General features: G+C 52.8%; 1 protein-coding gene across 2 annotated transcripts; it reads left to right on the forward strand.

Moving 5' to 3' along the window:
• Positions 1-1650: 1650 nt before the first annotated feature.
• PLEKHO1 (pleckstrin homology domain containing O1) lies at positions 1651-12769 on the forward strand. Of its 2 annotated transcripts, XM_039710174.1 has the most exons (7): positions 1651-1881; positions 2916-3062; positions 9236-9376; positions 9602-9706; positions 10421-10522; positions 10835-11604; positions 11683-12769. In XM_039710174.1, the coding sequence occupies exons 1-6, from the start codon at positions 1855-1857 to the stop codon at positions 11600-11602; spliced, it is 1290 nt and encodes a 429-aa protein (XP_039566108.1). In that variant the 5' UTR covers positions 1651-1854; the 3' UTR covers positions 11603-11604; positions 11683-12769. The 2 variants fall into 2 exon arrangements, with proteins under 2 accessions (XP_039566108.1, XP_039566107.1); XM_039710173.1 differs by having other exon boundaries at positions 10835-12769.
• The last annotated feature ends 12793 nt before the right edge of the window (positions 12770-25562 follow it).

Consider the following 25562-nt stretch of genomic DNA (forward strand, 5'->3'; position numbering starts at 1 on the left):
AAACTCCACTCACCTTCCAGGCAGCAGCTTCACACTTGATATCCAGAGGCAAAATGTTGTGTGTGGGGTGTTAAATACATAAATAAACCAAGAGTTTGCTGATCTGCTCTGCAAGAAGAGGTGATCTTGGCAACTGTTTGTTAAGGATCAGCACAAGGAGCAGCTACAAAGGGGGCATGTGAATATAGGGAGAGACACAAACAACCTTGGAGAGGTTTTTCGTTCTGCCCACAGGGATGGGGATGAGAAGCTGCTCTGACCATGTCCCACTGGGGAGCAGCCCCAGGGTCAGGCTCATTGCTGGAAGTGCAGCCTCCTGTTCCTGCTGCAGAAAAGGGAGATGGGTTCCCTCCTGTCTCCTTCCTTCCCTGTAAATTGTTGATGTTTCCAGCTCTGAATCATTGGTCACATCCTTCACAGCGTGACTCATGTCAGAACAGCCTGAGGATTCCGAGTGCAGCTGAATTGCTGCTCCCAGGGCTGGGGAGGTGTGTGCAGGTGTGTTACCTGCTGTGCTTTCAGGGCAACCTCCCTGGCACCAGAGGACATTTGGGAAGAGCGTGGGCCCTGCATGCAAAGGGCACAACAGAGCTGTCCTACTGCCACCAGCACTGTGCCATCTGGTATTGGCCATCAGCCTCTGCTCTGCAGGCCCTGGCCACCAAAAACAGGATGGGAGGAAGGACAAGTCCAGTTGGAAGGGAAAATGTCATTAAATAAACTGGCAGGTTCTGTGCTGTCCTGGGGATACACTGGGGGCTCTGGGCAGCCAGCATGGCTCATCTCTCCCTCTGCCATCAGCCCTGCCTGGACCAAGGGGAAACTGAGGCACACAGACGGCACATCCTGGTCCTGAGCCACATGGAGTTCAGGATTGCACAGGTACAGGATGAAAAGGAAGCCCTGGGTTTGGTGTAGAGAGTGATTTGTGTCTCTGTCCCAGGTATTCTCAGGTGTGCAGTGCATCCACAGCTCATGGCAAAAATGTCAATGCTCAGAAAGGGATACAAACACTCATAGAAACTCTGGAAATACTCAAAGTGCATCCCTAGGACTCTGTGTGCATTAATTCCAGAGTACTGGGGTGAAACTACAGCTTGAAATCAGGGGTGGGGGATGTTGTCCAGGGATGGGATGGATGCTGTCATGGAAAGCTGATCCACTGATGGATGATGGATCAATCTATTTCTTGCAGGACATGGAGACAGACAAAATAAGCTGAAAAAGGACATTTTTTAGGAATGAGTGTCTCCTAATCTTTGGAAGCCATGCTCTGAATCCAACTGAATCCTGGCTGTCAGACCCTCCGTGCTGGAAGCAACCCCTTCCTCCAGCCCCCTCCCCAGGAGATCTCCCATCTCCTCTCTCCAGAGCGATTCTCCCCCCACTTCCCAACACCTTCAGCACACAAAACCCTCCCATTACTTTCCCCTCTCCTAGGAACTTCCCCGCTGACCCACCACCCCGCCGGGAACGCTGCTTTTCCCCCTCCGTGCAACACCAACCCAGGCACCGCCCGCCCCTCTCCCGCTGCCCCACGGCCCCGGCTGAGTCAGAAACAAAGAAGAAAAAACCCTCGTGGGCTGCGATTCGCCCCGTGCCGCGAACCCCGACGTCACGGGCGCACGGCTATAGATGGAGCTCGGGAGCCCGGCGCAGCCCGGCGCAGCCCCCCGAGCTGCGGGATGGTGGCGGCGGGGGGGGACGCGGCGGCGGCGGCGCTGCCGATGGCTCAGAGCAGCGGCCCCGTGTAACGGGAGAGGGCCCTGAGCCACGCGGGGCGAGGCAGCGCGGATCGCGGGCGTGCTCCCCTCTGCGAGCCCCCCGCCCCGGATCGGAGCGCAGCGAGGAACGATGAAAAAAAATAATTCTGCGAAAAGGGTGAGTGGAGGATTGGGGTTTGCTTGCTGGGGTGAGGGAGGCTGCTGGGTGTTTTGGGGAGGGGGGGATTGTCTGGCCGGGTGTTCGCTTCGCTCTGCTCCCCCCGCAGAAAGCGCACAGACCCCCAGGCGGATCCAAAGAGACCCGAACCCAAAGAGACCCCAACCCAAAGAAACCAAACCCAAAGAGACCAAACCCAAAGAGACCAAACCCAAAGAGACCCGAACCCAAAGAGACCCCAACCCAAAGAGACCAAACCCAAAGAGACCAAACCCAAAGAGACCCGAACCCAAAGAGACCCCAACCCAAAGAGACCCGAACCCAAAGAGACCAAACCCAAATAGACCCGAACCAAATAGACCCGAACCAAAGAGACCCGAACCCAGAGAGACCCGAACCCAGGCTCCAAAATGCGCAAAGAGACCAAACCCTGCTGCCGGCCCTGCCGCCTCCCGCAGCCGCCACAGGCGCTGGGTGATGTAGGCAGGCAGTTTTCATCTTGGAACACAAGGAAACGATAAAATCCGGAGGCACCATCCATCCCTCCCTCGCTCTTTGCCGTGTTGTGTGCTGCACCCATCGCTGCCCACCGAGACACCTCTGATATGAACCACCCAGAGATTTCACCTCTTGGATTAATTGCTCATTAAAAAAAAAAGCTCCAAAATGCGATTTTCACCGCGGTATAAAGCCCCAGCTGGTTTAAATTCCGCCCATCCCCCTCCTGTTCCCCTTTCCATGGGTAAATGCCCGTGGATGAGGCGATAGAGACGCCGGCCTGGCTTATATAACCACTGAGGAACCCTGTCCTCTCCTCGCAGCGTCCTCCCGGTGCTGCTGCTGTCGCTTCGTGACAAAAACCCCCGTGGAGTGACCCCGGGAAAAGGACTCGGTCCCGGCGGCGGCGGAGAGAGGGGCCGGAGGGAGGGGGAGACAAAAGTTGGGCAAAGAGGGAAAAGGGGGGGAGAAAAGGAGTGTAAAACCAAGAATAATCACGTTTTTCGCCCATTTTCTTCCCTCTCGCTTTGTGTTAGGGCAACCAGGATGGAAACCATCAACCTGCGCAACCGGAGAAGGTCGGCTGGGTGCGGAAATTTTGCGGGAAAGGCATTTTTAGGGAAATCTGGAAAAACCGTTATGTGGTTCTGAAGGGAGATCAGCTTTACATCTCGGAGAAGGAGGTAGGATCGGTTTCAGTTTCCTTTCCCATCCCCCCTTCCTCTGTTTGCATATGAAAGGCGCAGCCCCGGCCCTTCCCAGCGCCCCTCCAGCGCCAGCGGGGCCCAGCGGGTTCCTGGGGGGCTTCTCCTCCCCGGGCTGGCGCCGGCGGGACCCGGCTCGGGGTCGGCTCTGACAGCGATTCTCCCAGTCAGATCTGCTGGGAGACATTTCCCCAGCGTGGAGACACGGAAGGATGCACTTAGAAAGAGTTAAGCCCTTTTTCCGCCGCGGCGACGGCAATGCCGGCTCCTTTCTGTGCCTGTGCTCCGTCCTTGAGCCCGACACTGCCTTGTTCCCACCTGCTCACTCTCTCTTTGGAAATAACTCCACTCTCCCGAGCCATTTACGAGTGGATCTCTTGGGTTTTTCACCGCGGATCCACATCCCGGTGTGACACATGCCCCCTGCACTGCCCCCCGTCTCCTTGCTGGGCTTTGGGCTTTAACGTGGTGTTGACATTGGAGGTAATCGGATGTGACTGCCGGGCTGAGCCAGCACCTGGTGTCCTTGCACGCCCCCCCTGTGCTTTTTGTCTCCATAAATCCATCAGGGAGAGCTCCCCAGGCCAGAGCCTTCCTCCCTCCCATCCCCTGTGACATGCCAGAGCTGCAGAGTGGTGCCCACATGGGGCTGCTCCAGCTCAGGGAATTTGGGATAAAATCCTGGTCTCTCTGGGTTTCCCCCCTCAGACCGTGGTTGGATGCCTGGCTGCCTGGCCTGGCTCTGTCAGCACCTGGAGAGAGGAAGGGATAATTTGATTTAAGGCTAGTTGAGCCATGGACGTGGCACAGGCAGAGGGTCAGGCCTTGTTACAGCAGAGAAATGCCCTAAAAAAGTGCACTGAGAGCCCAGGTCATGCTGAGCTGCTTGCTGGCATTCCAGAGCTTGCTGCATCACCCTCCTGGCTGCTCCAGAGCCAGAGGGAAGCACAGGAATAGATGTCCAGGTAGCTACAGACCAAATCCAGTTGTGCTGGGAGCCCAGGAGAGGGATGAGGCTGGAGGAGCCTGCTCTGAACAAGCAGCTCTTGTGTTTGTGTTTCATAGGAGGAAAACCTCACAGCTGGGCCTGAGGAGGCCCCCGGGCTCCACGTGTGTGTGAGGGACCATAAATAACCTGCAGCAGCCGCTGCTGAGGCTTTATATGGAAGAATGTGTGGCCAGCAGAGATGACATCTGCTGCTGGTGGCTGCTGAGGTGGCTCTGTGCTGGCCGTGGAGGTGACACTGCTGCTGGTGACTCTGCCATCCTGGGGGTCTCATTTTGGGGATCCCCCGGGGTTCCTGGGGCTGTCCCAAGACTTGCAGCTCGCAGGCTCTCAGAAGGTGTGGTGCAGGGTTTGATGGCAGTGGAGCATCAGCACTTGGCGAAGGCAGGAGCCCTCCCGGGCCCCAGGGAAGGCCCACGGGTGGCTCCAGGCTCTGCTCCCAGAGCACCTGCTCTGGAGCTCATCTGGGGCTCAGCAGCTGCTCCAGAGGTGGCTCTGCAGGTGAAGCCACATTCCCGGCCCTCCCCACCATCTCAGAGCAGAAAGGGTTAAATCCCAAGGCTCCTGGAAGCTCCTCGGCTCTGCCATGGGCTCGTTAAATGAATTCAAACCAGACATTTATTTACTTTTGCCTGGATTTCTCCATCTGGGAAGCAGGGCAGTGAATCCCATCTCCCCAGAGCACACGGGGACAGGGAATTGTGTGTTCCACACCAGAATCCCTTGGGAATTATGGTGGTTGGGGGCAGGTGTTGATGAACTGCTCAGAGCTGAGCATAGGTCTGGAATGGGGAGATTTCCAAAATTCAGACTAACAAAATCCAATCAATATCCACACTGATTCCTCCTGGGAATCTGAGTGCTTCTCCAGTTGTCTGTCTAGGACCTGGGCTTGCAGGTCAGAGACCAGCCCTGATGATTCCTTTTTGTCAGGAGAATTTGGGAATGCCTGACAGGAGCCTGGGCTTCTCCCTGGCAGAGCTGAGTCTGCAAGGAGAGGAAACGTATTTTTTCAGCCCAGCTGATGGAAAATGCTAACAAGGGTGTTTGAGTGCTTCCCTTTGAGAGCTGTGGGACTTGTCTGACACCTCCCAAAATGGGAGCTGGAGGCTCTGGCCGTGCTCACTCCGCTCCCCCACTGAACTCCATGAACTCACACCAAAATCCTTGGGTTATTCAGCGTTTGGTCATCAGCCAAAACCAGCTCTGGAGAGATGAGCTGCAGCGAGCTGAGCACACCACCACCTTCTTAACTCACTCTTGCATTCTTTCCCCTCGGTCCCTCCTCCCCCGGCACATTTCTGGGAATTGTTCCCTGTTCCTGGCCCAGCTTTGTCCCTGCCCGAGCCGGGGAGCAGCGGCCGAGCTGCCCCAGCCGGGCTCGGCACTTCCTCGCAGGAAGCCGGGGGCTGCCAGACAGCCCGAGCCGGCTGGGGCAGCTCGGGGGATGGGGAAACGCTTCTCTTGAGCTTTGTTTGCTACCAAAGGCAGCGGCTCAATTAGCACAAGAGCACTCGAGGAGGTGCTGCTCCTCGGTTCCAGCTCGGCACAGGGGGCTGCGGGTGTTTGTGTACTCGGTTCTCTAAAGCTCCATGGGGAGTTTGTCCTCGGTGAGTGCTGCTGAACACAGCACAGTGGGATTTTGGGAAGAAATTCCTCCCTGTGAGGGTGGGGAGGTCCTGGCACAGGTTGTCCAGAGAAGCTGTGGCTGCCCCAGAGCAGACCGTGTCCAAGGGCAGGTTGGATGGGGCTTGGAGCAGACTGGGATAGTGGAACATGTCCCTGCAGTGAATTAAGATGAGCTTTAAGGTCCCTCCAAAAGCATTCAGTGATTCTGAGGAGCCTGTGTCCTTGGTGGTGACTCTTTGGAGAAGGGACTGAAGCAGCCACGTCCTGCCACCATCCCCTGGCAGCGACCTGGCCATGACAAGGACTGGACAGTGCCAGTGTGCATCCCTGTCCCAGTGACAGCCTGGCTTCAGCCACGTCTGCAGCCAGCTCTGTCCCCTGCTGAAGCAGAGCTGCTCAGCTGCAGGAACTGAAACTTTGTTCGTAGCCTACAAGGGGAACTGTCTGTCCCAAAAACTGCCCATGTTTGGGTGTTTGGCTGTACAGAGAGTCTGGAGGTTTCTGGTTACATCCTGAGCCACACTGTGACCCCCCCGAGTGTCCCATGGGTGCCTTACACTGAGTGTCTTGTGATTTTCTGTACCTTCTGCATTTTTCTGTGTCCCACTGCAGCAGGGAACTGCTCAAATCATCACCAAAAATCCCAGACTGGGGTGACTGAGCACCTGCCCTGCCTCTCTGTGCATGGTTTGGTCCCAAAACACAGCCCTGAGCCGGGTCCAGGAGGTTTGGAGTCACTGCAGGTCACAGCTTGATGAGGAAATTCAAACTCTCATCAGTGAGACACCCAAGGGCAGTTAATTAACCCAGGTCAGAGACCCTCCACTGCCAGTGCTCTGCCACCAGCCTTCCCATGGCAGCAGACATAGGAAGCACAAACAGCTGGGAGAAGGGATTTGGGTGCCATGGCTGGTGTTCTGACCCATTACAGCCCCCCACCCCTCAGGGCACAGGGAGTGCTGGGTGCCCTGGGGCAGCAGCTGCAGGGGAAGGAGTGCAAGGAGTGCAAGGAATGCAGCTCCTCTCCTCCCAGCAGTGTCAGCCTTGGCACAGTGACACCCCGAGCAGAGCAGGGGCAGCTGCCAGGGGTGTGGGGCTCTCTGATCCCATAGCTGCAGAGAAATGTTCCCTGCTGTAGGGATTGGGGATGCTTCTGATTCCTTTTCCATGCCTCAGTTTCCCTTCCCTCACCTGGCCACAGGTAGGAGGCAGGTGGAACTGCAGGGCAAGGTTGTTTTGCCTGCCTCAGATGGGTACAACTCAGCAGACAGCCAGGGCAGCACCTGCTGGGATTGATTCACCTTAATTGATTCACCTTAATCCTTCCAACCCTGAGCTCCCCACAGGGCACAGAGAGCAGGGCCTGCCTGCTGGTGAGGCTCTGACATCCCTCAATTCTTAAGCCCTTGGCAGCTGGGGGGAAGGAAAGACTTGCTGGAAACCTCCCAGCAGGGGATGGTTTTGCCAAAATCAGCCACCAACCTCTTGCTTCATCCCTTCCTACTGAGAACTGATAGCAGAGGCTGCTTCCTCCTGGGCACTGCCCGGGTCTGGGACACATCCAGCCCAATCCTCTTTGGAGAAGCCAGGAAGGTTTCATTTGGGCAGCCCCTATCTCACTGAGAGCATAGAGGAGGTGACACCCTGCAGGCTTGTCACCCACCTGTGACTGACACAGTGGCTGGGATTTCAGCTCTGTTGCCCTCATGGCTCCTCAGGGGCTGGTTTTGTCCTGTTTTCACAGAGAATGGGCAGCATTACTGTCCTCAGCCTCTCCTACCCCCGAGGCTGCTCTGAGCTGCCTCTCATGCCACCACCTCCCTCCTTTTGGCCTCAGGAGCTTCCCACAAAGGACAAAAGAGCTGGCAAGTGCCTCTGGAGTTGCCTTTCACCTTCCTGTCCAGTTTCCCTTTCTGCACACTGGGTGCTCTGTTACCTGAGCATGAGAGGGGGCTCAGGTGGCCCTGCCCCTAGTGGGACACCCACTGTTCTTCCCGTGCCCCCTGGCATTTCTGTGCCACCACAGCCACCCACTCCAGGCCGCTGCCCCTCTTCCCCCAGGAATCCCAGAGTGGATGTTGCTTATTCCCATTTTAAGCATTTGATAAGGGGTCACCCCCAGGAGCAGGATCCCCCCAGCTGTCCCAGTGCAGTGTCAGAGCCCTGGTGTCATTCAGAGGAGTTTAAAGGTCGAGCTGCACCTGCAGGGTGTTTGTCTGTCCTGCAGCCTCCCGGGGATCCTCCTGCAGGCAGGAGGTTCAGTTCCAGCTCTGTGAGCTCTGAGGAGGAAGCAGAGGGCTGGGGAAGCCCCCGTGACCCACATGAGCAAACATCTGGAGCAAGAGCTCAGCCACAGCTGGGGGCTCAGAGGGGGATCAGCTTTTCCTGCTGCAGATGAGTGGGGCAGGATTCAGCTGAGATTCTTGGAAAGAGGTGGATTGTAGGATGGGAGTGGGAAGAGATCAAAGCTGATTAGCAGCGTGTGGGGAGGATGTGCAGCCAGACAGTCTCTGTTATCACACCCAGACACAGGGGATGTGTCACAGGAGGAACCAGCAGTGCCGGTGATTGTCCTGTGGATCCTGGGGACACAGTCAGGATGAAGGATAGAGGGGAGCTGTTGTCATCAGGCAGGGCCAGATGGTCAGTTTATCCATGCCATTGGTTAGGAAGCTGGTTTAGTCACCCTCTTTGATTAAAATCTATGGAAGAATCATAGGGAGTTCCTTCAGTGCTTCCCAGTACTGTGGAGGAAATGTATGAAATGGGGTGGAGTCCCTTCAGGAAATCCAAGGGCTCAGACCTCACCACCATCTGCCTTCCCAGCTCCCCAGTTACACACCCTGCAGCACTGGTGCAGCCTGGGATGACTGGCTGGAGTGGGATTAAGCAGATGGATGTAGATTTGAGCCTGCTGCAGTGTCTGTAGTGGACATGCAAACCCTAATTCCTCATGTTTACTATAGAAGAGCAGAGCTTCCATGCTGCAGGAGTGGGATTGAGGATGAGAGCGATGAAGAGGAAGGGTGCAGACAGCTTTGCCACTTCTCCTTTCCTCCAAGTGTCCCCAAAGGACAGCACCCTCAGGGTCAGTATCCAGAGCCCTTTGTGCCCCTAGATCCCTGCCTGTCCCCCAGTGCAGCTGCAATCTCAGTGACCCTGTGCAAGCTCCATCTTTCATGTGAGCCTCTGTGACACTGATCCATCCCAGGTACCTGTCACACTGCAGAGTGTTGGGGAACAGACCTGGAAAATGGGAGATCTTGCAAAGTGGTCACTCAGAAGGACTCTTTAAAGGACACTGAAAGCCATGTGAAAGCCTGGCAGCCCCGGCTCTCTGGGGGTAGAAGAGGCAGGAATTAACCTGGCAAAGTGGGATTTTCATGCTATCTTTCTAAATATGCCCCCTCATTCCAGAAGAGACAAGTCAAAACCCTCGTGTTGAAATCCTGCTGCCTGGAGCAACAGAGTCTCTGTCTGACATCTGCAAAGCTCTAATTTCCTTGCTGTCTTGCAGGTAAAAGATGAAAAAAATGTACAGGAAATGTTTGATCTGAGTGACTACGAGAAATGTGAAGAGCTCAGGAAGTCCAAAAGTAGAAGCAAAAAGAACCACAGCAAATTTACCCTTGCCCACTCCAGGCAGCCTGGAAACACGGTATGTGGGGCTTGCCCAGATGCAGCCAGCCCAAAAGCCCTGGCTCCAGGGATGTGGATGGTCCTGGGGGATGCAGGGAAGGGATGTAGGTGCCCCTGGGGTTTGCTGTGTGGGGCAAACAGGGCTGGAGGCTCAGCTCTGCTTTGCCTTTTCTGTAGAGGCCTCACAGTGGCCAGGGCCTGTCTCTGTGTGTTCCAGCACTGACCTGAGTTCCCTCTTTTGCAGGCACCAAATCTGATCTTCCTGGCTGTGAGTCCAGAAGAGAAAGAGTCCTGGATTAACGCCCTCAACTCTGCAATCACACGTGCTAAAAACCGGATCTTGGACGAGGTGAGTGGGATTCAGCCTGGGTGAAGGTTTGAGAGTGCTGGGAACAGCCCTGTCCTGGGGATACATCCACACAAAGCACCTCCAGCAGAGCTCCTCCTGCTTCTCAAGGGGAGTGTGAAAGTCCCAGTTACACAAAGCAGCTTCTGCCAGGAAAAATAACAGGGCAGCCCCAGTTCAGCCTCCTCCTGGGGACACAGGGTGTGCTCAGAATGCCAGGTGGGCTGGCAGAGGCAGGTCAGGGTGAGCATTTCCACAGTTTCCTTCAGTGGGAAGGAGAACCTGCCTGGAACAAGCTGTGCCCTCGCTCCAGGGCTGACTCTCACATTAATGTTTCATGGCAACCCTTCCTCAGCTCAGAGCTGTCTCAGATCTCCCATTCACACTCAGCTTCCCACAGCACCATGGCACTGCCAGGAGGCTCTTTCCTCTCCTGGATGGCAGCACAGAGCCTGAATGAAGGAAAACCAAGGTCAGACTATGGGAGAGGTTTTAGAGCAGGAGGCAGCACAGCAAACACCAGGAGAGAGAGCCTGTCACAGGAGTCTCTGCAAACAGGCTCAGCTGTCAGGAATGACTCGAGCAGAGGTAATCCCATCACGGCACAGAGGGGAGAGAACAGACAAACACTGGGTCACTTCCACACCCCATTCCCTGCCAGCCTCCTCCTGCTTACAGCTCCAGGAGCTGGGAATGACAGCCGGTGTCACCCTGCAGGTCACCGTGGAAGAGGACAGTTTCCTTGCCCACCCGACGCGTGACAGAGCCAAGATCCAGCACTCGCGGCGCCCTCCCACGCGGGGTCACCTCATGGCTGTGGTAGGTACAACCAGTCCCAGACACCTGCTGGGCTGAAATTCCCCTGCAAGTGTTTCTGTTTGGAAGTGGAGTTGTTGGAGCTGCATCCTGAACTGAGAGCTGCCATGAGGACAGCTCGGGGTCGTCAGCTCTCATCCATTCTCGTGGGTCACTGCACTGTGCAAACCTTGTGGCAAAGTCCATCCCTGGGCTCTGTGTGAGTGAGGGAGCATTCCCCCTCCCTCCCTGCGGTGTGTATCCGCAGTGCAGACACCCCTGGAAGCAGGCACAGCCATTCTGGTGCCAGCTCTGCTCTGCTTTCTGCTCCTCCAGGCATCTACCTCAACCTCTGACGGAATGCTGACCCTCGACCTGATCCAGGAGGAAGACGCCTCTCCGGAGGATCACGGCACCTGCGAGGAGAGTTTCCGGGTGGATCTGGACAAGTCCGTGGCACACCTGACGGCGGGGCGGCGCCGCTCGGACTCGGAGAACACCAAACCATCCGAGAAGGGGCGGACGGCGAGCCTCCCCCGGCAGGAGGCGACCTCGTGGGACAGAGCCGGGCAGCGCAATGACTCCTTTGACAAAGGGACCATGTACACGCCGCAGGTCCCCAAAAAGCTGTCGCACTCAGAAAAGAATAAATGTGCCTCCATGGAAGAAATCCTGTCCCGGCGGGACTCTTCCACGCACCGGGCGGTGCTGAGGAAGGGGCTGGAGGCTCAGTTTGCCTCGGCAGAGCCGGAGCAGCTGTCCCGGATACAGGAACTGGTTGCACTGAAACTGGAAAAAACTCAGGAACTGCTGACAGAGGTGAAGGGCTACGGGGAAGGCAAGAGAAAGACCAAGGACTCCAACACCAGCACCACCATCACCACCACCTCTTCTTCCTCATCATCTTCCAAGTCGGACTCTGAAAGGATCCTGCAGGAATCTGAGAGGCTGCTGGGGGAGGCTTCCTCCACCTGGAGCCAAGCCAAGAGGGTGCTGCAGGAGATCAAAGAGCTGAGGGACCTGTACAAACAGTTTGAGCTGCAGCAGTCAGACTCCAAGCCCAAACAGAGCTCACAGTTGCAGTTTAGGAAGAGCATGATGTGAAGGCAAGCCTTGGGATGGGAGGGAGGGACTGGGAAGGGCAGCCATCTGGTCCTTTTTTTAATTATTATTATTATTTACAGTGTTCAAAAGAGTGAAAAGGTGCCTGTTCTCACCCAAATTTGCTTCTCAAAGCTTGGACCCTTCCTTTCCTCCATCGCATCCCCTGATGAATCAACCCAGTGTTCCAATAAATCAGTTGCAGTTTATACCTCCTTTGTAAGAGCTCCCTTTGCACTGCAGCCCCCAGCTCCTGTCATGCTCCAAGGACAGGAGGAAGTTTCTGGAAATGCCCACGTCTGCCTGGAGCTTCCCATGGGGTGGAGCTGGATGAGCCCTGGTGTTGCTGCTCTCATGTCTGGGCTGTGCCCCAAACTCTCTTTCAGGGGGACACTTGCTCTGTTCCCTCTCAGAAATAAATGACATTAAAAGTCCAAGAAGGTGTTCATCCCCAAAGTCCCCATCATCCAGGAACTCTCCTGAAGATGTGGGAAGTCCAGGCTGGTCTCCAGGCCATTTGCTGGGTGTAGCTCTCACAGCTCTGTCCTGGTACAGTCCCTAAAAAACTTGGGGCTGGCAGCTGTTATTTTGGGGTGCACACAGAGCCCTCCAGAAGGGCAGCAGTGCCAGAATCCATATCCAGCCTGATCCTGAATGCCTCACAGACCCCCTTGGCCCTGAGCAGTGGGAGGTGGCAGCGATGTGTCTTCCCTTCTGTGCAGCCAGAGGATCAAAGCCTTGGATTTGACAGCCCACACAGGCAGCTGGGGGGAGTTTGGGTTTTTCCATTCTAATTTCTCTTTTTTTTTACCTTTTCTTTGAGCTGAAAAGTCAGGGGGTGTGTGTGGGAGCCAGACACCACAAGCCAGTGGCAGTTTTGGTAGGTTTGCTTGCTCTCTCAGGTGTCATAGTCAGCAGCAGGCTCTGCTTGGGCTGCCCAAGGTCTGAATCAGCCCTGCTGGAAGGAAAGCTGAGCCCAGAGCAGAGCTCAGATCATCAGCTCACAGGCTGGCTCAGCTTTCCCACCCACGAGCAGGACATGGCTGTGTCTCACAAGTTCACTCGTGGTAACATCCAACTGTTCCTTGTTTTTTAAAAGGAAACCTAATTCTCTTACCTACATGGCAAATAGTCTGCAAAAATATTAAACCCACAGAGTTACTTCCTGGTTGTGGCTAGTGTTTTCTCTTTCCTTTCCTGGCTGTGATGACAAGATTTTTTTTAAATTAAAGGAAAAATAAAACCAAACCCCAAACCTTTCCCAATGAGTTTGGCTTAACCAGACTCCAGTGATACTTTCCACGTTGATGAACTGGATTGCTTCACCAAGTTTTTTTCAAGGAACCACTGAGCCACCATTGTGACCTGCATCCAGGTAGTGCCAGTCCCACACCAGCAACTCTCCTTGGATTTTGGAATGCTCATTGCCATGCTGCTCTGAGCAGAGACCTCTGGAAGAGCCAGCACACACTCTGGGAAGGGCTGGAAGGCCACCACAAGCAGCTGCTGGTGCAGTTACCCCTGGCACACCTGAGCAGCCCTGCCCTGCCCTCTTCAGGGAGGCCCTGAAGCTCCTACAGGCAATTTTGGGGATCTTTGCTCTCTGCTCACCCCTCACTTTTCCCCCCTCTGTTTCCCTGCTGCCTCCTGCCACCCCCCTGCCCTCGGTGGCATTCCCAAAGCCTCTGGCACGGTGCAGGGAGCCCTAGGGAGCTGCAGAGCCGAGGGCAGCACAGACGGGGCTTTGTGCACCGCCCCCTGGCCGGTGGCTCTGTCCATGCGGGAGTGACACCGCACAAAGGGGCCGTGCTCTCCCAGCCGGCTGCCGTGCCCAGAAAGGGCTGCCATTGTCCGGCCTGGCAATTATGCTGGGCCTGGAGACAAAACATTGGATGGTTACAGGAATACAGAGCCGGGCAGTGCACAGCACACAAGTCTGAAGCCTGATAATGGCCAAGAATTCTGGGTTCTGCCCAACTGTGCCTTGAAAGCACGTACAGAACGGGGAAAAGGGGGCTGGGAAGGGGATTTCCCATTACACTACAGGGAGACGGGATTGGGACTGGATTCTTAAGATGTAGGCAAAGCGTCTCCTGTAAAAATAGCTGCTCAACACATGCTGAGGAGCGGGTAAAGCGTGTGCTGTGCTCGTCAGCTGGCGCTGCCTGCCTGCTTCCAGCACAGCCAATCCCGGGAGTGCTCCCGCTCCCAGCCAAATAAGGACCGCGGGGCGAGGATCCCCGGCCGCACGCTGCACCCAGAGCCCACCCACCCTCCAGCCAAAGCGCCTTTTTGGGATTATTTTCTCCCTCTCTGCTTCAAAAGCTTTAAGCAAACCCCCTCCTCCCTCCCTCCGTCCCTCCCTCCCTCCGTCCCTCCCTTCTTCCATCCTCTGCCTTTCTAAGGGAATTAACAGAGAGACACCTTAGGATGGAATTCTTGGGAAGAAATTCCTCCCTGGGAGGGTGGTGAGGCCCTGGCACAGGGTGCCCAGAGAAGCTGTGGTGGTCTCATCCCTGGGAATGTCCAAAGCCAGGCTGGATAGGGCTTGGAGCAGTCTGGAATAGTGAAGGTGTCCCTGCCCATGGCACGGGTGGGTTTGGATGAAAGGTCCCTCCCAAGACCCAAAGCATTGTGTGATTCCATGATTCTGTGAAACACTGGCACCCAACAAACCCCCCCAAGCCCTCAGACAGAGCTGACCCACCCCAGAGGGCACATTTTGGGGTGCAGCCCCACAGATCAGCCCCGTGGGACACACGACTGCCCTGAGCCTCACCCACTGCAGCTCTGGGCACAAAAGGAGCAGCTGCAGTGTCCCTGCAGGGCTGGGAGGCCTCTGGAAAGCAGGAGGGACCGACTAAGAGGCTTTTGGTGGCTTATAAATAGAATTTACACTTGGAGGCAACTTTCACACTGCTGACGGGCGGCAGGGCTCGGGTGTAAAGCAGAAATGGGTTCGTGTTGTTCCAGCAGCAGTGGGCTACTCTGCAGGCTGGAAATACACCTACCAAAGCAGTTCACAGCAACACAATTGGGGGGGATAAAGTCCAGTTTCTTCAGCAGTTTCCAACCTTGGAAAAAGCCCCTGGTCTCCCAAGTGGAGCAGGAACACCAGTAACTCATGGCAGAGGGTTCTCAGGCTGAGGAGGGGGTGGATCAATGGAATTTTTCAACACAGCCAATGGCTCCTGCTGTGCAGAAGGATTTCTTGTAGTTGCAGATGGAGAAAACTACAGAAATGGTTGCTTATTTTGTTATTTTCCAATGAAGCAAATGCTTTAAAAAGAGAAAGGATTTGTGTGCCGAGAAGGAGGGAAGCTATAGACCCTCCAATATCCCAACTGAATAATATGTTCAGCATACCCTTAGAATAAATTCCGTGGGATCCAAGGCACTCTGATATGTTATCAGAGCTGGGGGCATTCTTTCCTAGACATCTGTGTCAGCAGCTGTAGGTGAACACCTGGGGCTCCAGCAATGCCACTCACTCACACCCTGACCCTGTCCCTCATCAGCTTTTACCCCCATGGGACAATCAGTTTGGACTTTTGAAATAAATTGGGAAATGTGGTGCTTCCTGCCTTGGAGTGCTGGAGGATTAAATCTTCTTCCAAGTCCCTAGAGAGGAAGAGACATAAAATAGTTTGACCCACATTCACAAGAATAATTATTGACTTAACAAGTTCCAAGTGGGTTTTCAAATTAAAGCTCAGCAAGAACAGACCCACTTCCCTAAAAAAAAAAAAAGAAAGAAAGAAAAGGGGAAAATTCAGTGGTTTTTTATGCCAGATACACCTGGGTGCAAAATGTATCCCTGGAATATGGACATGTGGAGATTTGTGTGTCTTCCCTCTCTTTAGGAAGGAGTTCTTTGTGAGATACACAGTTCTGTGCTTTGCATTTTTTTTCCCTAAATCAAATTTGAGCTGTCAGAGAGTTCCTCATCAGGCTCAGAGATCCCCACACTCCTCTCCCTGAGTGGCCAGAGGGGCTGGTTGGACACTGGGGATGTTTGACATGACACCTAGTAAAGTGACACCACAGAAAAGGTGAATTCCTTCCTCTTGGAAGCGTTTCCTGAGCCTGCCTCAGGAATATCAAATCTCTGCTTTCAGACTCTGTTGATCTGTTTGACTCTATAAAATGTCCTGAGGGACTGAAAACTACAGTGATTCTTCCACTTCCTTAATTTGTAATGTGTTTAAAAATGTGTTGCTTTGTTTTGACACAAATCAACCCAGCTCAGAGGCAAGAGAAGATTTTAAAATCTTTCTAACATTTGGGAATGCTTGGGAGAGGCCAGACCAGCCAGAGTTCAAAGGGCAGAGCTCAGCCCTCTCTTGGCTTGGGAGTTCTGCTCTGAAATGGTGATTTCTCCTTCCAAACCCCTGCCCTGGGGCTGAGGGGCCTGTGGCTGGAATAAAGAGCCCATAGATGCAGGACAGGAGGACAGAGGGAACCATTCAGAGCTGGAGGAATCTGTGCCTCACAGGCTGACACTGGACAGCAGGCAAAGGTCTGGCACGGACTGGAATGAGCCAGTGGAGATGTGGACATCATTATTTAAAGGACTCTCAACAAATGGGCTGAGTCATTAATGACTTTAAACTGAAAGAGAGGATGTTTAGATGGGATTTTGGGAAGGAATTGTTCCCTATGAGGGTGGGCAGGCCCTGGCACAGAGTGTCCAGAGAAGCTGTGGCTGCCCCTGGATCCGTGGAATTGCCCAAGGCCAGGTTGGATGGGGATTGTGGGAGGTGTCCCATGGCAGAGGATGGAACAGGATGAAGCAGAGCTGAGAGCAAGGGTGCACCCAACCTGCCCCTGGCACTGCCCAGGGCTCTCCTGCCCTCCATTAGTGCCAGCTGCCCTCAGGTCAGCACTGGCCCAGCTCCACTCACCAGTGCCACTGAGGTTTGTGCTGCACCATAAGACACTCCCTGGCTTTCTCCAGAGCAGCCTCCCTCTCTGTGCAGCCCAGTGTTTCTCCTCCCAGCCCACTTGCTGCTATATATAATGTGAGTGCTGTCTACCTTTCTGCAGAGCTAGCTGGGAGTCATGCTTCCCAGAAATCGTGAGGTGGCATTCAGAACGCTGACGGCTCCTGGAAAAGCCTGCTCGGAATGCTGCTCCACACTGCTGCCTCTGCTGTCCTTTATAGGTCACAGGGTCACTCAAGTTAGGTCTGCTGGCAGGGCACAAACTGCTAAAGTTCAATAAATGAGGGGTCTGGCTCATAAAAATAACGTGGTCTCTGTATGTCAAATAGATCCTCTGGAAAATCGGTTTCTCTCTCCTTGCTCAAGTCAGATATTTGCTTGCTGCCATCTGCTCCATCCTGCCTTCCAGGGAAGAGTTCACCCACCAGCTCATCAATGAGAGCAAAACCACAGACAAATCTGGCTGAATTTTTGTTTCTTCATGGGCACAGCTCATCCTTCCCGTGACCTGAGTCTGTGCTGCTGCAGTGTTCCTCAGGCAGCTCGTGACCTCAGTTATTCCTCAGTTCTCAAAACGTCACTGCCTGTATTTTCAGATGGTTTAAAACCAACTTCCCTTTTTATAGTGCCATTGAAACACTTTTTCTGTCAGTTTCTTACTGCTCAGCAGTTTGGGAATGTAGCATTACACAGAAAAGTTATCTCAGGGGCTCAGGCCCCGGGATTTGGGCTCTCCCGATTTATGGAATAACAGGATCAGAGTGTAACAATGAATCCAGAGCCTGTGAGGCAGGAAGAACGGGACTGGTTGCTCAAACACTGCCTCTGCCAGGGCCTCGGGGCATGATTTGGGATGAATCACCCTGTTCTGTGTGCCCTTACCCCATGCCAAGGGTAAGCATGAGATCGCTGAGCTCAAAATAGGAAGAAGCTGCTCCTCCCTCGCGGCTCCCGGCAGGTGAGCTGCACCTCCTGTGTCAGGGACAGGATTCCTGCAGGAAGGAAATGCCACAGGGCAGGAGGAACATTTTCAATTAACTGATGGTGCAAGTGACAGTGAAGGAAGTATTCAGCACTCCCTGGCACAAAAGATTTTCCCACTTCATTTAAAGGGAAAATACAAACCAGCAGTGCCAATTTAGCTCCAGAGGGGAGAAGGGAGACTCCAAATGGGAACAGACCAGGTGCTCAGTACTGGGTAGAGCAGTGAGGGTGCCAGGGAGGAGGGAGCAGGGTAAGGAGGATTGTGAACATATTTACAGCCATCTGGCACCCTGAATTATCCAAACAATGAGGCTGCTTGAGCGCTCACTGAAACACTGAGAGGGAAGGAAGGAGTTTGTTTGGGAAGAGGATCCCGAGGGCTTCGTGCTTTCAATGTCTGCTTTCTGGATATGTTTTATGTCACTTATAAAATTATTTATGTTACAGGAGATATAGGGAAATGAAATCAGAAGGAAATGGAAGAGCTACTCCTTCTGGCATTTTTCCTTCCAGGTTTCTAGAAATCAAGTTATAGGAAAGAAAAGAAATCTTGGGAAAACTTGGTTTCTTGGGAGGCAGCAAGAGGGATCAGAAATGAACCAGGAAAGTTTGCCATCACCAAACTTCCATGGTACCCCGTGCAAAGAACAGCATAAGTTCAGTCAACTCCAACCACGGATTTTCTGTATTTTCTGTCTTTGACTCCTTCCTGCACTTAACAAAATTTTTTCACTGTTCTACCTACATGCTCGTGATAATCCCAGCGCACCACAACTTCTGCAGGGCCTCGCCTCCCAGCACCCTCCGAAAGGTGCCATTTTCAGGAGTCCCTCGGACTCTCACGGGGGGAAGGCAGCTCCGCGACAGGCAGGCTCTGCCTCGCCGGAGCCGTCGCCGGTCGCGCTGTGCCCTCTAGTGCTCGTTCGTTCTCCCGGTCCGGGGCTCCTGCAGCCCGAGTTCACCGGGAGGATGGGGAAATGCCTAAGGAGCAGCCAGCGAGAGCTTTCCGTGGAAGTGCAATTATTGAATTGTTTCCCTTCCCTCGTGGCGCAGGAGGAATCACACGGGCTCTGCAGCACGGCTCCCCGTGCGGTGCAAGGATTGACAGGAAAACACAGCCAAGAACCAGCCCTGACTTTGCTCCAGACCTCTTTGATTCAGTGCAAGCACATTTTCCACACCATTAGAAACCCAGGTGTGTTGGAGAGAGGAGAAAGAGTGATTTGGGAAGTTTAGTAAAGCACTTCAAAAACTTGCGTTGAGATGCACATGAGAATTCCCAAATTGAACTAGTTTGTGGGCATTTGATTATTCCTGTCTTCTCTGGGATTCCTCACTCTGCTCTAGGGAATACTTTTTGATCTGGGAGTTTTCTCTGTAGTGAGAATGCTTAACATCCATATAGAAATTGTGCAGCAATTGAAGCCTCCAGTGATCCAGAACCTCAGAGCACAGAGGTGAATGCTCTTCCTCCTTCCATTCCTCCTGCTGCTTGCAGAGGAGTGATGTGGTCTGTGCAGGGATGTGAATGAGGAGGAACCCTGGATAACTGTGGGAAATAAAGGGCTCTCTCAGGAAAAACCTCATTAATTTGTGTAGTATGTTAATGTAAGAGGTTTCACCAACCAGCAGCCTTCCACCCCCCAGCTCTGCATGACTGAGATGGAAATACCCCTCAGCAGATCATCAGAGAAAACATTCTCATCTCCCCAGTCTGTGCTTCAAAGCACACCTCAGACACAGAACTGAACAGCAGAAGCTTTTGGAGCTGCACGACTGCAGCAGGGTGGGTTGCACGGGAGGTGTGAGCACAGCCAGTGTCTGGCATTAAAAGTCAGCACTCAATTACATCCTTAAATCACTTCTGATTTACACAAAACAGGGCAAGACTTGACTTCCCAAGGCTGATCCTACAGCTTTTGGTGCGGATCCCCCGACAGTGATGCTGATGAAAGAACAGACTGAGGATGTTCCTGGTTTCCAGGAACACAAATTACCCAATTCACTCCAACTGGGTTTTGCTGTGACATGGGAGCTCACTCAAAACACACGGGGCGTAGAAGAAACACACACAGCACACACTTTACAGCAGAATAATTATGACTCATGGTGGTGACGAAGCTGAGAGACACAGATGTGATTCTGAAATGAGTGCAGAAAGGCACTTGCTGCAGGGACGCCTTAGCTTCAATTCAACATTAGCCAGGAGCTCCCTTCCAGCCTCAGATTCCTAATTAAACATGATTCCTGTCCTCAACACTCCCAGGGACAAGGATGTGACCAAGCCCCTCACAAATGGCCAGAAGATATCAGTGCTTCACCAAAGCAATGAGGAGCTCTGGCTGGCTGCTCCTCAGTCATCACTGGATTATTTTATTATATTATTTTTATTATTTTCCTTCTAGTCTAGAAGGAATTGCCCCTCAAACACCCCGTGTGAATCTGTTACATTCACACAGGAGAGACCAGCTCCTTTTCCAACATGAACCCACACTCTGGGGTCATTTTTTTTCCTAGAACAGAATCCTTTTCTCAGTGCCAGGAGTTCCCAGCTTTAATGTGTCCTGTGGTTTTCTGCTGGTTTGCTGTTGTGGCCAAACATTTATCTTTGGATTCTCCCTCATTTGTGCCAATTCAATTAGAAGCAACAGGAAGGACTTTCCTTGGCTATTTCTGGGGATAATAATAATTTTTTTAATTTTTTTTTCTAATGAGACACACTCAAAGCAGAAACCAAGCATACTATGAACTGTAATTTTAAAGTTTAAAACCAGAGGAGTATTCCCCAGGAGACTAGGAAAGACTTTCCTTGGCTATTTTTGGGGGGTAATTTTTTATTTTTTTTTTTCTAATGAGACACACTCAAAGCAGAAACCAAGCATACTATGAACTGTAATTTTAAAGTTTAAAACCAGAGGAGTATTCCCCAGGAGACCAAACTCTAACTCCCAACAGCAGCAGCAACAGGAATTTCCCTGCCCCAGGCTCTGCAGAGGGACATTTTCCATGTCCTGCCTCGAGCAGCTGCTGTCCCTGACTCTTTTTGTCCTATCCCATGGGTTTTGGTACCCCGGGGGAGCTGCATTCCTGACTCTCTATTTGTGCCAGTCGATCGATGAGCAAATGGGGACCACGAGTGTGCACATCTAACGTGACAGAGCAACCCCTGGCACAAGTGAGAGGCTCAGAAAGGGGTAAAAATAACCCCAGCATCGTTTTTTACCTCATCAATTCAGATCTCGTTCTTCGCTTCAGACCTTTGCAATGGGTATGACCAGTGAAAATGGTGTATTTTTAGCTCTGCTGCCAAAATCAACAACAGCTCTGTTTGCTGGGAAATGGGGCAGTTTTCATTCGGAGATTTCTCATTACTCCATCGTGCAGTTCAAAGGATTTCACAGTTTTCTCCAAGACCAAATTCCTGAATTCAAGGGATTCCACGAGAATGTTGGCTTCCCCATTCTCACATAAAAATATAGATGAGTAAAGCTGAATGTGAGCTGCCTGCGGGTTAGGCCTTGAGAGATCCTTGGGGTTTATATCCTTGGCAGTATGAGGTTTTTTAAATTAATTTCATTTGAGGGAGAATAAGGGGCGAAAAGACTAACTGGTCATTATGGAAAGTGCAGGAATGGCAAGACATAGTTCTAGCAGTTCTTGGTCACATTTTATACCAAAAAAATCCCTTTTTTGGAAGTCTGATTTGTGGGATTCCCAGATCACTCCCCTGACCCAGGCACCTTGGTCACAAAAATAACCCCAAATCCTTTCAGTACTGTGGCTGGGTTGAATTAACCTGGAGATGGGCAATGAGATGGGATGTAGGGATGTAATTGAGAGAGATTTGCCTTGGAACCTGCACATGCCACATTGCCCTGGGAAAGCAGAAGTGATTTGGGGAACGTCAGGAACTACATGGCAGCAGGAACTGCTTGAAAACACATTTTGGGGTTCCCTTGCTACTGGGCTTAACTAAGCAATCTAAAGAATTTTATGAGGAATTTCTTCTATATTTCACCCGATGCCTTTGTACCAAATCCTGGCTGAATTTACCCTTCCTCACGCGACGCTGACAGCCACCTTCGGGATCACTGTTTGTATTTTCGGGTTTTTTCTCCGCTTGGGACTCTGAACCGCGTTGTTTTCCATCACCGCAACGAAGTTCACACAACCCGAGGGGGAAAAGCCTCTCCCGAAGGCGTTGGGGTGGAAATGGGGCATTTCGGGTGGGAAGCACAAGCTGTTTTTGGGGGTGGAAACGGGACTTTGGGAGCGGCTTCCCCCCTCACCGCCGCCGTGAGGGGCCTGAGGGGCGGTGGGCGGGGCGCCGCGCGCGCGCGGGTGGCGGGAAGGCGGAACTGCGGCAAATCTCAGCCAATCAGCGGCGGGGTCGCGGCTCGGCCCCTGCCGCCCGCGGCCGGGGAGCCCCGTGGGTCGCGGTTTCCCGCGCTCGGGGGCCCCGCGCGCCCCCTCAGGAGGGTCCCCAATACCCCTCAGCAGATCATCAGAGAAAACATTCTCATCTCCCCAGTCTGTGCTTCAAAGCACACCTCAGACACAGAACTGAACAGCAGAAGCTTTTGGAGCTGCACGACTGCAGCAGGGTGGGTTGCACGGGAGGTGTGAGCACAGCCAGTGTCTGGCATTAAAAGTCAGCACTCAATTACATCCTTAAATCACTTCTGATTTACACAAAACAGGGCAAGACTTGACTTCCCAAGGCTGATCCTACAGCTTTTGGTGCGGATCCCCCGACAGTGATGCTGATGAAAGAACAGACTGAGGATGTTCCTGGTTTCCAGGAACACAAATTACCCAATTCACTCCAACTGGGTTTTGCTGTGACATGGGAGCTCACTCAAAACACACGGGGCGTAGAAGAAACACACACAGCACACACTTTACAGCAGAATAATTATGACTCATGGTGGTGACGAAGCTGAGAGACACAGATGTGATTCTGAAATGAGTGCAGAAAGGCACTTGCTGCAGGGACGCCTTAGCTTCAATTCAACATTAGCCAGGAGCTCCCTTCCAGCCTCAGATTCCTAATTAAACATGATTCCTGTCCTCAACACTCCCAGGGACAAGGATGTGACCAAGCCCCTCACAAATGGCCAGAAGATATCAGTGCTTCACCAAAGCAATGATGAGGAGCTCTGGCTGGCTGCTCCTCAGTCATCACTGGATTATTTTATTATATTATTTTTATTATTTTCCTTCTAGTCTAGAAGGAATTGCCCCTCAAACACCCCGTGTGAATCTGTTACATTCACACAGGAGAGACCAGCTCCTTTTCCAACATGAACCCACACTCTGGGGTCATTTTTTTTCCTAGAACAGAATCCTTTTCTCAGTGCCAGGAGTTCCCAGCTTTAATGTGTCCTGTGGTTTTCTGCTGGTTTGCTGTTGTGGCCAAACATTTATCTTTGGATTCTCCCTCATTTGTGCCAATTCAATTAGAAGCAACAGGAAGGACTTTCCTTGGCTATTTCTGGGGATAATAATAATTTTTTTAATTTTTTTTTCTAATGAGACACACTCAAAGCAGAAACCAAGCATACTATGAACTGTAATTTTAAAGTTTAAAACCAGAGGAGTATTCCCCAGGAGACCAAACTCTAACTCCCAACAGCAGCAGCAACAGGAATTTCCCTGCCCCAGGCTCTGCAGAGGGACATTTTCCATGTCCTGCCTCGAGCAGCTGCTGTCCCTGACTCTTTTCTATCCCATGGGTTTTGGTACCCTGGGGGAGCTGCATTCCTGACTCTCCATTTGTGCCAGTCGATCGATGAGCAAATGGGGACCACGAGTGTGCACATCTAACGTGACAGAGCAACCCCTGGCACAAGTGAGAGGCTCAGAAAGGGGTAAAAATAACCCCAGCATCGTTTTTTACCTCATCAATTCAGATCTCGTTCTTCGCTTCAGACCTTTGCAATGGGTATGACCAGTGAAAATGGTGTATTTTTAGCATGCAGCAGCTCTGCTGCCAAAATCAACAACAGCTCTGTTTGCTGGGAAATGGGGCAGTTTTCATTCGGAGATTTCTCATTACTCCATCGTGCAGTTCAAAGGATTTCACAGTTTTCTCCAAGACCAAATTCCTGAATTCAAGGGATTCCACGAGAATGTTGGCTTCCCCATTCTCACATAAAAATATAGATGAGTAAAGCTGAATGTGAGCTGCCTGCGGGTTAGGCCTTGAGAGATCCTTGGGGTTTATATCCTTGGCAGTATGAGGTTTTTTAAATTAATTTCATTTGAGGGAGAATAAGGGGCGAAAAGGCTAACTGGTCATTATGGAAAGTGCAGGAATGGCAAGACATAGTTCTAGCAGTTCTTGGTCACATTTTATACCAAAAAAATCCCTTTTTTGGAAGTCTGATTTGTGGGATTCCCAGATCACTCCCCTGACCCAGGCACCTTGGTCACAAAAATAACCCCAAATCCTTTCAGTACTGTGGCTGGGTTGAATTAACCTGGAGATGGGCAATGAGATGGGATGTAGGGATGTAATTGAGAGAGATTTGCCTTGGAACCTGCACATGCCACATTGCCCTGGGAAAGCAGAAGTGATTTGGGGAACGTCAGGAACTACATGGCAGCAGGAACTGCTTGAAAACACATTTTGGGGTTCCCTTGCTACTGGGCTTAACTAAGCAATCTAAAGAATTTTATGAGGAATTTCTTCTATATTTCACCCGATGCCTTTGTACCAAATCCTGGCTGAATTTACCCTTCCTCACGCGACGCTGACAGCCACCTTCGGGATCACTGTTTGTATTTTCGGGTTTTTTCTCCGCTTGGGACTCTGAACCGCGTTGTTTTCCATCACCGCAACGAAGTTCACACAACCCGAGGGGGAAAAGCCTCTCCCGAAGGCGTTGGGGTGGAAATGGGGCATTTCGGGTGGGAAGCACAAGCTGTTTTTGGGGGTGGAAACGGGACTTTGGGAGCGGCTTCCCCCCTCACCGCCGCCGTGAGGGGCCTGAGGGGCGGTGGGCGGGGCGCCGCGCGCGCGCGGGTGGCGGGAAGGCGGAACTGCGGCAAATCTCAGCCAATCAGCGGCGGGGTCGCGGCTCGGCCCCTGCCGCCCGCGGCCGGGGAGCCCCGTGGGTCGCGGTTTCCCGCGCTCGGGGGCCCCGCGCGCCCCCTCAGGAGGGTCCCCAGGCTGAGGGGGGGAAAGGAGCCCCGAGCCCTGAGGAAGGAAAAGGAGGGGAAGCAGCACCACTGGGAGGGGGAGATAAAGGCCGGGGAGGGAGCAAGAAGGAGTACAACAAGACAAAAGCCCCGGGAGAAGGAGGAGGAGGAGGAAGGAGCGGCATGGAGGAAGCCGCCCGCCGGCGCGGCTTCCCCTCACCGCAACAAAATGGAGGCTGTGCAAGGCTAGGGCCGCATCCCTCGGTTCCTGCCCAATTCCATCTCGAGACACCGGCAGCGACAGGTGCCTGGCGTTGTGGCAGCAGGTGAGCTGTGAAAACCAGAGGCTGGGGCAGGGAGGGCCGGTTCCACATCGTGAGGAGCCACACAGCAGGTTTTTCCTGGCTTTGAAGATGTGCCCACACACCACTGGAGCGTTCTCCTTCAGCAAAGTACTGCGTGGCAGTCTGGTTTTGCTTCACCCACCTGCAGCCCCAAAAGATGGATTTAATCTGTTTTAAAGTCATCCCAAACTTAGGTTCCCTGTTTGGCCCCAGATCCAGTGGGAAATGCCTGCAGAGGGTAAAGGTGTGGGGCTTCAGCTGGAACAGCAATTCTTCTCCACCCTTTAAATAAAATATTCCAGAAAGTCACCACCCATTTTTTGCCTAATTGCTCATCCAGCAGCAGAAAAGCCTGTTTGCCAAGGGCTTTCTCAAGTGCATCCAAGGGATTTTTGCCAGGAATGCTGGACTAATCCCAAGATAAAACAATGCTTTCTCTAGCTCGGGAGGAGCAGCAGGGGTTTTTTTAAACATTGTTCTTGTGTGAGGAATATTTCAGCACCAGACTTGGCTCAGGCTGCCAGGCACAAGGCAGGACCTGTGAAAAGC

Source organism: Passer montanus, unplaced genomic scaffold (genome assembly GCF_014805655.1).
Source record: "Passer montanus isolate IOZ18808 unplaced genomic scaffold, ASM1480565v1 scaffold224, whole genome shotgun sequence".
In the NCBI taxonomy this organism is placed as follows: domain Eukaryota; kingdom Metazoa; phylum Chordata; class Aves; order Passeriformes; family Passeridae; genus Passer; species Passer montanus.